The sequence below is a fragment of the Chamaea fasciata genome, unplaced genomic scaffold, assembly GCF_029207755.1.
Source record: "Chamaea fasciata isolate MVZ Bird 193981 ecotype frontalis unplaced genomic scaffold, bChaFas1.0.hap1 SCAF_3, whole genome shotgun sequence".
Taxonomy (NCBI): domain Eukaryota; kingdom Metazoa; phylum Chordata; class Aves; order Passeriformes; family Sylviidae; genus Chamaea; species Chamaea fasciata.
The window spans coordinates 107,620,003-107,636,262 of record NW_027094088.1 but is presented as its reverse complement, the minus strand read 5'-3'; the positions used below and the strand labels follow the sequence as shown (position 1 = coordinate 107,636,262).

Genomic DNA, 16,260 nt, shown 5'->3' with positions numbered 1-16,260 from the left:
GGTGAAGGCTCTCAGCCTATGAGGAGCAGCTGAGGTCACTTGGTCTGTTCAGCCTGGAGAAAAGGAGACTGAGGGGAGACCTCACTGCAGTTACAGCTTCCTCATGAGGGGACGAGGAGGGGCAGGCACTGATCTCTTCTCTGTTGTGACCAGTGACAGGACCCAAGGGAATGGTCTTAAGTTGTGTCAGGGGGTATTTAGGGTAGACATTGGGAAAAGTTTCTTCACCCAGAGGGTGTCTGGGCATTGAACAGGCTCCCCAGGGCAGTGGCCACAGCACCAGCCTGACAGAGTTCAAGTGTTTGGACAGTGCTCTTGGGCACAGGGTGTGACTCTTGGGGTGTCCTGTGCAGAGCCAGGAGTGGGACTTTGATGATCCTTGAGTCCCTTGTAACTCAAGATATTCGATGATTCTATGATTTTGAAATGTTTTCTGGATGATTCTGACAGTCCTGAGTGGTTTGGGAAGCAGTCACATCTTTGCAAGTGCACAAGTAGAATGTGAAGCAATCACTGACATATACATGTAGGTGGGCAACTGACCTCCAGTCTACTCCCACCCTTCAAATTGGTGTCTTCTCCAGCACCAGAAAATCAGACTGTCGCTCATGTCCCTCAGGAACTGGTTCCAGAGGAGCAGACCAGGAAACTTTGCCATTTTTGGCATGTTGCAGTAGGAGCGGTGGATATCGCATTTGCCTGGCCATGCTCATGGTCCTGACCTCAGTGCTCCAGTACTGTGTCAACAGCCTTTGGTCATCAAAGAGTGGCCCCTTTCCCCTGGCTCCTGTTGAAGCCTCAGCACCAGGGAGCCTTGTTTGGTGGTCACAGGTGTGGCAGCAGGAGTCCCCTGTCCCTCATTCCCAGCCAACCATCAAGGGGTCTGACCAGAGGTTCTGTGAGGAGCACATTGGTGCAGCACCTCCTCTCCTTCTGGGGACTTTCTGAGCTCCCCACTGCTGATCAGACAGAGGGAAAAGAGAATCAATGTTGACATCCATTAAACCTGACTCTGGAGGTGTTCTGTCCATACTTCCAGGCACCTAAACAAGGAATGTATCTCATCCCTCCCCTCAGCAAGCACAGAGCTCCCAAGGGAAATCATGGGCTGGTTGCACTCGAGTTTGCCTTGAGGACAAAGCCATCCATCCTTCTGGAGAGATCCACCTGGGAAAGTGAGTGGCTCTGAGATATGATCAAGTGTGCCCCTAGAGCACCCATGGCTCACACCCCTCCAAGCAGCTTCCATGGTCACGGTTCAGCCCACACATCATTCCCAGTGACATCACCCCAGTGCCCCAGGGCTCCCTGGTGAAATAATCCCAGTGGTGACATTACATCACTGTCACTGGAATAGATCCATTCAGTGCCCCTGAAAACCCCCAAAGCAACTGATTTGCTTAAATATTTGTTTAAATCCTACTAAACCACCACATCATTCAGAGTAAGAGAGCACCTTCAGCTCAGGGGTGTAGGAAAGCACATAGTGGTGAGCTGCCCTGTGAGGAACCAAAACCATTTCTGCCTTATTGACTGGTAGTGTTAAACTGAGAGTCCTTGAGACAACCACAAAAAAATAGAGGAAATTCTGTGAAGGAGCAAGTTGCACCACTTCTAATGAGTGTACAAGCAAAGGCAAGCAACACTGGGAATCATTTTTTTGGGGTATCTAAGGACACTAGAAACTCAGATCAGATTATTAAAACTTGAAGAAACCTCGACAATGATTCTGAGCAGAAGGATTTCTGGGCCAGTCTAAGATGATTAATTGCTTGTGACACCTCCAGAAACTTGAGACGCTCCATGCAGCACAAAAGGGAATTCAGATCCCTGCAGCACCACAGGCATATGCTCTATATCCTGGCAGTACCATGGCTCAGGCAGCTCATTTTATTAGTGTAGCCCCCGGGGTGCTGGGACGGATGGCAGGCAAGGGGTTAAGTAGTGGCACCATGGTTTCTGGAAGGGAAAGGCATGCCTCATCAACCAGCTGGAATTCATCGACGATATGAACACGAGGGTGGACATGGGAAAGGCAGCAAACACCATATTACTGAGATTTTCAGGGTACATTGAACACAGGTCTCCAAAGGAGGTCAGTGCTAATGGCCAGATGGTGGCAGGAGGGGAAAATGGCCCTGAGAAGTCAGGGGGCATGGGGAGAGGGTAGGAGACCAGGGTGGGGCTCTGACTGGAGCAACCTTCCTCTCTGCCACCTCTCCATGTACAGCCATGACTTCTCTAACCAGCCCCATCTTCCCCACCAGACAGGAGGATCACGAACGTCCAGTCGATGCTCTGAAAACCTGACCCATCGCTTCCATGTGTTCATCTTCTCCCAGGATTTCGAACCCTCAGATTTCCAACCCATCACACTCATTTACTAAGCTAATATGGTACAACTGCACAGCTCTGTGGTTACTAATCCAAGTATCCTGCAGTTGCAAGAGGTGTGAAAGTGTTCAGCATGGGAACTTCACTGCTCAAGGCTCACCTGCCCCAAGGCTTGAGCCCAGCAGATGGCACATGGCAACTGCAATGCTGCTCCTTTAAATATAAAGTCATGTGCTTCCCCCTGTGATCAACTCCAAGTCCAGGATTGCTTTGTTATCCCCTCTTATAAAATACAAATTTAAACTGAGGCACAAAAAACAGATTCACATGGAAACTTAATTCAGCATCTCTTTACCCAAAAGGTCAGTGATTAGGAATTTCATTCAGAAAAGAGGAAAATTTGATTCCAACTCCTTTATCTGTCTTGGGGAATTGAAGAGTGTTATGCTGGAAATAATATTTTATTTTAATGTAAAAAATTAATTTACCATGGAAGTAGGAGAGTGGAGCTATGCATAACCTCCGACAAGAGGGATTCAGAGTAGGCTGGTAGAACAGCAAATGTTCTCTGCTCCCTGGCTCTATGAGTGTTTCAATGTTTCACATGACACATTGAGCACAACACAGAAGGTGAAAACCAGACCAGTCCAAACCTCTGTATGCTTAAGATATTCTTTGGCCGGGTAAGAAATACAGATTTGACTCCACCCCCAGTGAATCCAGCTCTTCCACACTCCACATGACTGGTTTTGCTCCATTGCTAGAGCTAAAGGCAAACCACCAGACTCCTACCCCACAAATTTTGACTGTGTTTTGTCCCTCAGACAAACTATTGAGCACTTTTGAGACAAATCAAGAAATAGTTACCAAATTACTTAAAGTCTTTTCCATAGCTCAAAGGATTGTAATTTTTCTTTAGTCAAAGTTTTCTTAGAAATGCAAGTCCCTGAGACAAAATAGGGGCTAGAAAATAAATGAAGGTATGGCTCGTGAGCAATACTTCTGTAACATCTTTTTACCTAGGGCAAGGCTGTGATGGGCTTGTCTTCTCAACCCAGCTCCTTTTTATTTCAAACTTCACCTGGAAGGTTTACAGCGGCACTGGCAATGCTAAGGGAGGACTGTTCATCCATTTGTAACTCGATTTTGGCTGTGATTTACATCTGAAGCAGGTATTTTAATCCCACAGTTGCATATCAGGTATACTTGGATTTACCACAGTTGTTCTTTCCTCTGGTCAAAAAAAAGTCCTTTGGGAAAATCATACACACAAATCCACTCATTTATAACATTTTTAAAATCAGTTTTGGAAGCTATCTTCCAGGACACAGCATTCTAAATCTGAAAACATGCTGTCCTTTAATCACCAAGGTTGAGGGACTGTATCATTGTAGGGGAAAACACATGGCCAACAGAACTGACCCCACTGACCTCACCCTGTCTTTGCTCCTCAACACCCTCAGCAGAGTGTGTTTGACATCCCAGCTAAAGCACCTGGCAATGCATCAGGGCTTGGGACCTGCCTCCCGCTTTATTTCTCTGTATTAGATGCAAAAATTGCATTCCAGTTCAATACTGAGCCTTTCCACTCAAATCTTCACAGGACCAGACCTGGAAACACTCCACAGTGCTCATATTGCCCCCTCAGCTGCAGCCACCTCTCACCAGCCAGCCTGACCTCAGACATTCCCAGTGCCACCAGCTGCAGCTACTCAGCTTTGCTCTCACCCTGCAAGAGCCATGAGAAGTATTTGTGGGCAGTTCCAGTGCAGCTCTCCTCATCCAGGGAAAAGCCCCAGTGATCCCAAAGGATGCCAAGAAGGCCCCAAGTGCCAGGGGTCTGCCCCACCATGAAGCTGGTTGGCACAGCACATGATTCCTTATAACATCCTCAGTCATCTTGTGGGCAGGCCCACCCATTTCCATCTCTCCTTAAAGCTTGGGAAAAGCTCTGGGTAGTCAGACCTTTATTTTCCTTGCAAACCATTAAGATTCTGGAAATAATATTTCCATGCCTAAATGACAGAGGAGCAGACCCCAAAGCCATGCAGACTTACAGCTTTGCTGTGCAGACTTGAGAAACACCAAGCTCTTCAACTGAGGTGATATGAACTGCTGCATGGGGAGTGAAGAGGGTGGTGATTCCTCATTGAAAACTCCAGGGGACAACTGAAGAAGCACTAAAACATTGCAGCTTTTATTTCATGGGTTTTTTTGGTTTTAAGTTCATTTAACATTTGCTTCTGGCCCAGGTATAATGTGTGTATGGGGGACAGACTCAAAGCATCATGAAATCACTTTGAGGGGCCCCTTGAGTAACCAACCCATTGCTCAGCTCTCCTGCCTATGTGCACCACAGAAGTTGATAGATGGGGTGCAGTTAAAAAAAAGAGGTTCTGTCAGTTCCCTGCATGCAGAAAACATCAGCCTTGATTGCTGTGCTACTCTACAAAAGATCTCCCTCAAGCAACACCTATGCCAAAAGTGAGAATGCAAATTCAATTGTATTGAAGCAAACCAGAGTTTATTTAGCATTTATTACCCATTTTGTTGTCAGACATGGCTTCTTCTGCGTTGGATTTCCTCTGGTAAACACAGACTTTTTATAATTTTATTTTTTTTAATAAAATATATAAAACATTGTGCATTGCTATCCATAGGAAAACTGTAGTTTAACAACAACAACCAAAAAAAAAAAAAAAAAAAAAGAATAAGGCACATTCCTGTGCAGCATCTTCAAATATATATATATATATATTTTAAACAAAACAAAAAGAAAACCTTTTTCAACCTCTTTGAGGTTGTTAACTTCTCACTAGTCACTGACACATCTCTTATATTACCAGAATTTCACTGTTGGAGATGGGTTGGGTTGTGTTTGACAGGGGCCAGCAGGGAGAGCAGACTCAAAAAAATAATAGGATTTTATCCCTGAGGTGTCAGTAAAAAACCTAAATGTTCCCATTGAAAAGGAAGATGAAAAGACAGCCATAAATAACTGAATACACGATGGCAAACATCCAAGCACCGAGATGATTTCACGATGGAAGAATCCCCCTCCCTCCCATCCCCCAGTTCTTAACAAGTCCTATTTGCTGTTGGGTTTTAATTAGGTTAATCTCATGGCTTCTGAAGTCACAAGACAATCGGTCAGGATGCACCTCCCCCTCCCTTCCCAAATCATCTTTCCAGAGTTGTAATTTTCACAATTCTCCCACAGTCCTCAGGAAAGGGAAATCAAAAAACCCTAAATGGAGACCAAATCCTGGACAGCCTCCCTGTCCAGCCAAGACAGGAGCACTCACACCACGGTGTGCCCAGTGCCATACCCCACATGGGGGAGCTGCCATTGTCTCCTCTCTGCCTGCTACTCAGAAATGGAGTTGGCAATCACTTCTCGGGAACCAGAAAGTGTCCGGGAAGAGGGGTGATATCAATATGTCAGGGAGAGAGAGAGAGAGAGAGATGGGGAAAACTTCACCGCTGTCCATCCACACCGCTCCAGGTGGCACACCTGATGGGAAAAGGGAGACACCCATGTCCTACTGTTCCCTCCCTCTCCTCTCTGAGGCGTGGGGCAGCCCCGGGGAGCAGGGCAGGAGTGCTGGAGCCCCATCAGGGCTCAGTAGTAGCGGTTGAGGCTCCTGGTGCCCGGGATGTCGGGCTGCCCGTTCATCCAGATCTCGCGGATGATGCGCTCCCGCTCCTCCAGCCGCTGCGCCCGCTCCAGCTCCTCCGCCGAGGTGAACACGTTCATGTTCAAAGTCCTCTCGAACCGGCGGTGCCGGCGGGCAGACAGGTCCGACGTGGTGTCCGAGTCGTCGTCGCTGTCGCTGCTGTCGCTGTCGCTCTCCCGCTCCCGAGGAGGTTTTTTGGAGGAGGAGCGCTTGCAGTCCGTGCGGCAGGACACCCTCAGCACCAGGGCCAGCAGGGTCAGCACCAGTCCAATGCACACTCCGGACACGAAATACAGGGCAGCCCGCTCGGGATTTTCTGCAAGGAGAAAGGAAACGATGGAGGAAAAAAACTCTTCAAAGAACAGAACGCACACGGCCCCTCAGAGTTTCTGGAGGGGCCGAGTTTCCAGTGGCTGCTTTTACTTCGTGCCCTCCTCTGTCTCCTCCCCCCAGGGCAATCAGGAATTTACACCGTGGGTTTGCTGCCAAGGCATTTGCCCTCATGCGGAATGCGGGTTTGCTGCACTTGTGTTTTGGGGAGGGGAGGGGAGGGGAGGGGAGGGGAGGGGAGGGGAGGGGAGGGGAGGGGAGGGGAGGGGAGGGGAGGGGAGGGGAGGGGAGGGGAGGGGAGGGGAGGGGAGGGGAGGGGAGGGGAGGGGAGGGAAGGGAAGGGAAGGGAAGGGAAGGGAAGGGAAGGGAAGGGAAGGGAAGGGAAGGGAAGGGAAGGGAAGGGAAGGGAAGGGAAGGGAAGGGAAGGGAAGGGAAGGGAAGGGAAGGGAAGGGAAGGGAAGGGAAGGGAAGGGAAGGGAAGGGAAGGGAGCAGCCCACAGAACTAAGTCTGATTCCCACGGGGTTGACACCAGGGTGCTGCACAGCCAGCTGCAGGTAAGTGCATCTTGCTGTTGCATCCACTGCCTTCAAACCAGGCATAAAGATGATTACAAAACTTTATATGCCCTGTGCTGTGGCCCAGCTGAAATGGGAGGCTTGGCAGCATGGCAAAAATGCACATTATTTATTCATAGACTTCATTTGCTTATCTAAGGCAAGAGTGCTGGCTCCCCGCCCAGACCACCAAAATATCTACCTGTGCTCCACAGGCAGAGCTGGAGTCAGTGGACCAACAGGATGTGTCCTGCACAGCCACATTTCTGAGGTGATATAACAAGACTCCAAAGCATCCACAATACCTTTCAAATTAGATCATCTTGTTTATTTACCACCTCCTTTTTTTTCTTTTCTCTTTTTTCTTTTCTTTTTTTTTTTTTTTTTTTTTTTTTTTTTTTTTTTTTTTTTTTGGTTCATGGGACTACTTAGAAGTGTAATTATGATAAATGTTGTTACTGCCATTCCCCTGGGCTGAATCATCCTGGTTTATTGGTACACTAAATGGGTAAAGGTGAACTGAGCAGAAGTGTCAAGGCCAGCTCTACTCTGCAGTGTCTGCTGGGTGTCAGTTCCTCAGATGAGTTTTATTCCCTTGAACCCAGTGATGGATTCATAACAGCTTCCGTCAGCTGAGACCCTGACATTTGGCCCCAAAAAAATCTCTGTTGCTAAAAGGCTTCACTTCCCTGCACAGTGCTTTTAGAAGTGCCCTTTCCAGCCAATCTCCTAAAGCAAAGTTTGTAAAAGGTGAACTGGAAACTATTTGGAGATGCTCAAAACTGAACAGGGCAAGACCCTGTTCTAATTTCAAAGCTGGCTCTAAAGTTGAAGTTAGCCATGTTCTGAGCAGGGAATTGGACCTGGTGACCTGCAGAGGCCTCTTCCAACCCAAATTATTCTCTGAGTCTGTGGTCAGAGCCCAAACACTGGCTTGTGCTGTTCTGGGCAGCGTGTAGCTCAGTGCCTGGAGGTGCTCATGAAACAGTTACAGAGATTAAATGCCTTTGTGCTCTTCACTTCTCTCCCAAATGAATCTCAAAGGTGACTGATGAGCCAAGGTGGAAGAAGATGTCAAGATAGTCTGAAAATTGGCTAATAAATCATTATAGACTGATCCAAGAGTGGTTGGTGTGGATGACTTGGGGAAAAATCAGGCTGAAGATAGGACAAAGGAAGATGAGGAAAGTGCAGCAGATAAGTCCAAAAAAAGAAAGAGGTGCACCAGCCTCCTGCAAACTCAGCTGTAAGGCAAAGAACAGGCAGGACACTAAACTGAATGTGCCAGTGGGCTCATGACAGGGGGCTTAGAACTGATGGTCTTTAGGTCTTTAGATGGTCTGTAAGGTATCTTCCAACCAAACAACTCTGTGAAATGCAGCAGTAGCTGGAAGATCAAGTGAGACCAAAGCCACAGGCTTTAAACTAAGATATTTTGACAAAAGCGAGACAGCACAATTCCAAAGGTAAGGGAGAAGATACCAGAGCAGGCAAGGAGAATGTGCCAATGGCACCTGCAGCAGCCTGGCTGAGTGAAATCCTGCCTCCACGAAGGCAATGGCTACTGTGAATTCAAGGGTCAAGACTCAAAACTGCAGCCTCCTTTGTGCAGTAGGAGGAAAAAGCAAAAGTTGCTGCTGCCCATCCAGTCCCATGTGAACAGTAAAGAAAAAAAGAAACAGGAAAAGCAGAGACCCTGCCTGATAACACCTTAACTTCCATGTGCAATTTAACTGAGGACAATAATCACCCAGCTCCTTTTGCAGGTAGCCCTAAGAAGGGCTCTGGGGACACCTGGATCATGGGAGTGTGAGCAGTTGAGCAGAACTGGGGTGTTTGTACTGGAAGGCACTGGGTGCAGTCTGCCTTGGCTCTGCCTGGCTGAGAGGATGCCATGCACTCTTCCCTGAGCACCACATTCTGCACACACATGGGCTTGATTTGGTTGCATTAGTTCCACTGCTCGCTCCTTTAGAGCCACACATAAAAAAAACATAGATTGGAGCCTGAGACACAGACACATGTGGACTCTCTGCCCCCGATTTTTCTCATGTCCTACTTTTCCTTTCTCCTCCACACTCCTTTTTCCATGCTGCTGTATCCAGTTCATGATTTTACCTCCATTGCTACTTAAGCATCCATTTTTCTTCCCCTGCTTGTGCTCATCCATACAGCCCTTCATGCAGTGCAAGAGCTGTAATTGAATTTTTGGGCTCCAGTGGCATTTATGAGCTCCTACAGCTACTCTGTCAACATCTGAGACACTGTCTGGACTTCCTCACGGAGCTGTAACCCTGTGTTCAACTGCACTCTTGGCATTTATTGTATGTACAATCCACTTGCACGGCAGCATCTCTTTTTTTTCCACAGCAGAAAGAGCAACTTAAGCTAAAAAGTCTCTGCTCTGCTTTTTCTCACTTGAAGTAGCCAAGTCAGCAATAGCCTAGATTTGGGGGTTTGATGGATGATTAGTGATTTTGAGAGCCTACCCCATTGCATGTTCTACTTGTAAAGACCAAAACCAGGCACCTTCTTCAGCAAATGGATGCTCAGCACCTTCCAAAAGCTCAAAGGTGGCCCAGATTCATCATACCAACAGTGAAGCTCCTTAAAATACTCAATATACTTGAAGAAAAGTTCTTTAAAAGCATATGGATGTGAATAGCAGGAGTTAGCACAATTTTGATATGCATTCTTGTATGTGTATGCGTGTACACACTCATTAAAACATGGATTTTGACCACTGAAGCTTTTTCTTCCAATCTGTGGATGACAGCTCAGAGCTTCCAGCAGGACCCAATTTCTGCCAGTCTCTTTGGCTGGGGCTACATCTCCCCTTCCTTGTATTTCTCTCTGGGTTGAAAACATTGATAAAAACGTCACTGATTCAAGCCTGCAATTAGCCCATGCAGACAAAAGATATATGCTCTACATAACCCTCTACACAAAAGTCACCATTTTCTAGGCACTCAGACTGGCCAAAAAAATTAAAAACATATTTTATTTTATTTTATTTTATTTTTTCAACCAAACCAGCAGCAATTACGGAGCTTGTTTCCTGAGGAGCTGAGGAGCATCACCCCAGACTGCCATTAATTCCTCAGGAAAAGCCCCAGGCCAAGGCTGTTATTGCTATTACAATAAATTGTTTCAATAAATAAGAAACAATCTAGGCATTAACACTGCTGGCTTCGTGTAATGGCTTCATGCATTCCGAAACCTCAGTGGGGAGGAAAATTTCAGAGGGCCCCCAGTAAAAAGTTCAGCATTAAGCATGGCCAGACAAACAGTAGGAGCAATATCTTCTAGGGAATTTACAGTCAGCCCCACAGGCTGCCAAAATCCCCTGATAGAACAGAGGAAGCTCTCCAGGAGCCCCTTATTAATAAGGCTCCGGCCAAGCAGTCTAAAATTTGGAATGATTGCCCCTGGGCTGTATTTTGGAAGCCCCTTGTTAATAACTTGGCAGCAAAGCTTTGCTTATGAAAGAAGAATAAAACAGGAATTTGTGGAGGTTTCCCTCCAACTGCTTCCTCCTGAAGGCAGTGACAAAACTAGGATGTCTCCTGTCCAAAAGGAGGCACTGGAAGAGCTCTGATACATTTTGAATGTTTAATATTTATATAACCACGAGGGACGTTTCTGGTCTTGCTAATAGTCTGTGACTGCAAAGACAGTTCCAGCTGTCACTGAGACTGGTGAAGTCTTTCCAAACACTCAGGCAGGTTTTGGAACAGGTCCACAACAAATAGCACATCAGAGGTTTGTAGGCAGAGATTGTCTCTAATTAAAAACCTAGTTCTACAAAGAAAATCAGCTTTCAAATAAAAGGTATATGAGTCTTCTGCAAGACTGAACTCCAAATAAAATTTATCTGTTGGGTCAACTACTAATTTTATTCCTCGTTGACATTATTCACACTTTTTCCTTGTTTATGAAGAAATAGGTTCTGGAATCTGGAATGAGACTGACAGACACCTAACTGGCTCTGATACGTAATCATGATAGCTGCAAACAGGCCTCTTTTTCTTCCTGCTGTGCTTTCATTTTATTCTAGTCAGTTGTTCATTGAAGATTTCCAGTTCTTATGTGGGAATATCAGTCAAAAAGATGGTGGAAATGAGCACAGAGCCTTTTGCTAATACTGGCACTTCTCTGTGCACTGCAAGACTCTGCATGTGTGAGTGACTGAGCCTGCAGACTCTTCACCTGCAGCAGCCCACCCAAAACTGCCATTTTGTGCTGAAAATGTCAACACCATTGAGCACAGAAGGGATTCCACTATTTGTGGATGCTCTCCCCAGGCTAAAAAACATCCCACTGCCCGGAGAGAGGAACGGCAGTAGAGAGGATCATCCTTTCAGGCCTGCACTTTACCCATGAAATAGCAAAAACCCAAAGCTCCATTTCCATGCAGTGGATCTGAGGGTATCCACCACCCTCTGCCCCAAGAGAAAAGCCACTTTTCTTATATTGCTCCAGCCTATTTACAAATTTCTTTTGCAAACTCCCATTCTGAGACAACTCATCAGCACAGGGAAGCCCTGAATGCAGCACTTTCATTCTTCAGAGAGCACCTGAGGGACATTTTCAGTGTCATGGAACAGAGCAGTTCTTGCACTACTGTTTCTCTTTGGCCTCAGAGCTGTGGTCAGGAGCAGTGAGAAGATGTGTGACCCAGAGCCAGCCCTCCCCGGCTGCTCAATGCCCTGCCTCTCCTGAGCCACTATAATGGATCCTCTATGGACATCAGCTGTGGCTTGAGCCGCCTTCAGGGCCCCAAACTCAGGCAGGCATAAAAAAAATCCAACTGCTCTGCTGTTCAAAATATGCAATATGAAGAAGGATGGCTTGGCAGTGCTCTAGTTTATGCAAATTATATTTGTGCCCTGTGACACAGTTTGTCTTTGAAATCATAAGCTAAAACATCTCCATACTCACATATAACAAAATAAATCATGACAAATCCATCATTTCCACTAAAAGCCAAGGCTAAATTACATGCAGCAGATAAAGATGGTTTAGGACATCTGCTGTTTCAATCTATGGGTCAGTCATCAATTCTTTTTATAATAAATAACAAACTGGACATATATGTCACTGAGACTGAAATCCATCTAACAGGCATGGTGAAGAACATGGGAACCAGCTGATCTTTAAGGTCTCTTCCAACCCAAATTATTTATGGTTCCATGATACATTGAAAAACATAAGCAACCAGGTCCTGAACTCAGCACTTGAAACCAAAGTTTTGAGGTCTGAGTTTACCTATTTGACATCCAGTGGATGTGAACACAAGGAAACCACAAGACAAGGCAGACAAATCCCACAGCAACAGGACAGTTAAAGTTGTTTGTGCTGCAGTAAACTCTGGAGGCTCCTGCCAAGGCTGACACCTTGTGATGGGGATGAATCAAGACCTTGTGCCCTAAAACCAACATAGAGTCAAAGAGCTCTGCTGCGGTCAATGGAAGCAAAGTCCATGGAGCATTGTCAGCAGCCCTGAATCACAGGCCCAACTATCCTGTACCTCTAATCCGACAACTTTCTCTGCCCATTACTGTTCAGATGGGGAACACAATATTAACAGCATTTTGTTTTATAGTAGGGATGGTAAGGTAGGTATGTATTCTCATTAAAAAAAATGGTAGCTGTAAGTAAGGGGGGAGAAGTTGGATAGACAGAAGACTCCTTTAAAGCTTATCTTTCTAACTTTTCCTTGGAGATACCAAGCAAGAAAAGAGTTCAGCTGTTTTATCCTGCTCAGCTATCTTTTGTGAAGAACACTACTAATTCCATAAATCTGCCTGACTCTGAGGGCTGTCATGAGAAGATGGATCCTGATGCCAGCACTGGATGTTTAGAAGAGCAGAAATTTGTATAACCCTTCATGGTTCTTTTAGAAGAACCCTTCACTAAATAATATGCAGAAACACTCTCACAAATCTACTCTGTGGTTCCAAAGTGCAAAACCTAAGTTAGCTGCTTCAAATCCAAACACTTGGATTAGCAGCATGATGGCATCTCAGCAAGAGCAAGAGCATGGCACCACTGTTTAATGAATTAGCAAGACGGAATTAGCAGGCAGACATGAAAAAGTAGCTCACAAATTCTGGAGTTATTGTTAATATAGCCTTGAACACTTCCAGGAATGGGTCAGCCACAACCTCTCTGGGCCACCTGAGCCAGTGTCTCACCATCCTCATAGTTAAGAATTTCTTCCTAATGTCTAATCTATACCCACTCTCTTTCAGTTTAAAGGCCTTCCCCCTGGTTCTGTCACTTTTCTTTCACCTTTTAAAGTGATTTTTTTTTTTAGAAGACTGCTCCCCCCGTTACTTGAAAGATACACGTGGGTGAAAGATAAACTGTGATCCAAGGAAATCTTACTCTAAACTAGATTTAAATATACAATTAAGTAGACTCTCAAGTTACTTCATCTGCACACTTCTACTGAAGATAAGCCAAATTCTCTTAAGCAGTGAAACGATTCGAGTGCTGCTTATTTTCCAAATTACAGGACAACAAACATGCCTCCCTAATGAGCCAAGCTTTGATCTCCAGGAAAATGAAGCATTAGGAATAACACCACATGTAAGATTGCATTGTATTTAACTCCAGATGAGAGCAGACCCAGTGGAAAGCAGTGCACACTAAACTCTGTTATACACTGCCTGCTAGAGCTGCCCCGGTCAGGCCTTTCAAGGGAGAATTCGCTGAGAGAAGAATGAAATACACAAACAGTTCAGAGAGGCAGATTTAGCCCCAGGTGACTGTGAAAGGAGGGTCTACAAGAAGCTTGCAGAAGCCCAGGGAGCTGTGAGCCTGTACCAGACATACCTGTGATGAAGGCATAGGCTGCCAGGATGTTGCTGAGCAGGGCCATCTCCGTGCCGACGCCCACGGGCTCCATGCTGCTGCTGCTGCTGCTGCTGCTGTGTGCTGGTGGTTCTGTCTCATCCACAGGGAGCAGGACAGGGGTGTTGTCTACAGGGTAAAAAGTGGTCGACCTCCCTTTCTTCTTCTCTGCTTTGACACAGAAAGGGAATGAGGAATGAGGAATGCAGAATGTAGAACATGACCCAGCCCTACCCTGCCTTATTCCTACCAGGTCAGCATCTGAGTCCAAAAATCTGGAGCTGCTTGAGAGGGAGCCACCCAAATTTGCCCCTTTTTGGGGGGTAACTAAATCTTCTCAAGCAGCTTGAGCTGAGCACATACCCCATCTGCATCCAGGCTCCATCAGCTCTCCCCCATCTCCTGCTCTTTCGTGTCACCACTTAGACACACCCACCTATGCTACAGCAAATATATAATCAGGTTTCTTCTCTCTTATGTAAATCAAAGGAGCTTTTATCAACAGTGGGTTCAGCTAAGCTCGTAAGGAGGACTGGAAAACACAGGCAGAGCCCACAACCCTTTCCTGATGTGGTGCTGTAGTGATCCATCCACACCTGGCAAACAGACGTGCTTTCTCTCCAGCCTTCGTGGGGAAGGGCAGACCTGAGTTTATGACTTCCTTCAGAAGCCTGCTCATATTGTGTTTCACCCAGACACCATTTCCCCTCTGGAGAGGTGAGTGAACATGGGTTAATGATTTGATTTTATTTGTTGAAGACTGGAGCTAAGGAGGCAGTTCATTCCAGGAGGCTCAAAGAGACCCTTTCAGACCTTATCAGCTCACTGTTGAGGGCTCCCCACACCTTGATCTGCAGGCAGACACCCCCACTACTCACAGAACAGTAATTGTTTTCAACACAGGAAAAAGTCAGTGCACAGGATCCAGCTCCACCATCCATGTGAGTTTTTAACTGTAGCTATTATATATTTTCAGGCTCCCTCCTCTGGGTGTCTAGCTCTGGCAAAAAGCAAGCATCACTCTGCAAGTCTGTAACATCACAGACTTGCACCTGGCTTCCACTTATCTGCAGGTATTAAATTCAGGACTCTGCCACCTCCATCTCCAATGGTGCCATCAGAGCCATGCAAGCAAAGGCATTCTGTCAGGAGTTGTGATGTGAGATGGTCTTTGTTCCTTGGCTGCCTGATCCATCTCCTTTCCCAGCAGCACGAGACATCATGTTCAGCTTCCGGCTGCGGGTGCCAGGAAGCAGCTCAGCCCAAAGAAGCTTTCATAACAGAAAGTGAGGGGTGTTCAAAGAGAACAGGTAATACAGGATGGAGAGGGACTGAGGGCAGGAATGTGTGTGCAGTGATGCAAACTCCTAATCTGCCTCGAGCAGAACCAGCAGGGATGGATGTCCAGGTGTCACTGTGAGGGATCAGCCTCAAGGAATGTGGGCACAGCTGTACCTCTGCCACTGAATAGCTGCATGGCCTTGGGAAAGCCACATGTTCAAGGTTGCCACGGTGTTAATGACTGGACTTCAAGCAAAGTGTTTAAACGTAAGTGCTTGCAGTGTCATATCCCAAAGTGTAAAATATCCCAAGAGCCTCTTGCTTTAGCAGAACAGAGGTTACTGCAGATCCCTTGTTAGAAAGGGACACAGAAGGTCCAAGGGCACATCTGGCAGGAAATCAATAGCAACATTTCACAACTATTTTTTTAATTCAGATTTTTTTTTTAAATTCAAATTAACATGCCCTCTAATAGCTCCTTTATCATCCCTGTCTGGTAAATCTGCCTGTACAAGTGTTCAGATTTTTCCCTACCGCCGTTCCAAGGAAATCCACAGAAGCAGGGTAAATATTTAACTGGTAAAAACCGAATGTAAAACTTGGATATTTCAGAGCATCTCAAGTAGCACCATGCATCTAAACTAAGGCAAGAGAATCCTGCTATTAGCTGATGGATAGCAAAGAGTGACAATAGCAAATTCAGCTCGCCCCACAGCAGACATTTAAAGCTCAAGGTATTTGCTCATACACAGACATCTAAGACACCCCAGGGTCAGCCGGACATCCATGCAGAGATGGCAGGTATGAGAATGGATGCAGGGGAAATGCTCACCCTTCTAGAAGCCAGGTGAACACCCCAGGTCATCAAAAATGACACATTTATATGGGGGTAACGAATCCTGCCTGAGAGATCTCCTGACTGAGGTCTGGCTCTGAAACAGTTAATGTAAAATCCCTTCACAATCGAGGAAAATTAAGGCCACCACCAGGATATAATCTCATACCTACTTCCTATGTCAGATGGACACCACCTCTGTTGGGTGTGGAGCAGCCCTTGTAAACCATGTGCAACAACAGTTCACCTGTTCACAGCTTCAGGACACAGAGTAAGGGATAACTCATCTCGAGATTTGAGATGTAAGAAGAATCTTTTTTTTTTTTTTTCCACTTAGAACTTGTCAAATGAACAGATGCAATCAAACATGTTTTTAAATGAATACTGGCC

At 46.1% G+C, this 16,260-nt stretch overlaps 1 protein-coding gene across 1 annotated transcript in view; it reads right to left on the bottom strand.

Annotated features, from left to right (window-relative positions):
• Positions 1-4,836: 4,836 nt before the first annotated feature.
• EVA1A (eva-1 homolog A, regulator of programmed cell death) overlaps positions 4,837-16,260 on the bottom strand; it is a 204,516-nt gene continuing 193,092 nt past the window's right edge. Inside the window, exons 7-8 of the mRNA XM_066180019.1 lie at positions 13,737-13,925; positions 4,837-6,327 (exon numbers count right to left, since the gene is read on the bottom strand). Coding sequence (XP_066036116.1) covers positions 5,957-6,327; positions 13,737-13,925 — 560 coding nt within the window. The 3' untranslated portion in view covers positions 4,837-5,956. The remainder of the gene's footprint in view (positions 6,328-13,736; positions 13,926-16,260) is intronic.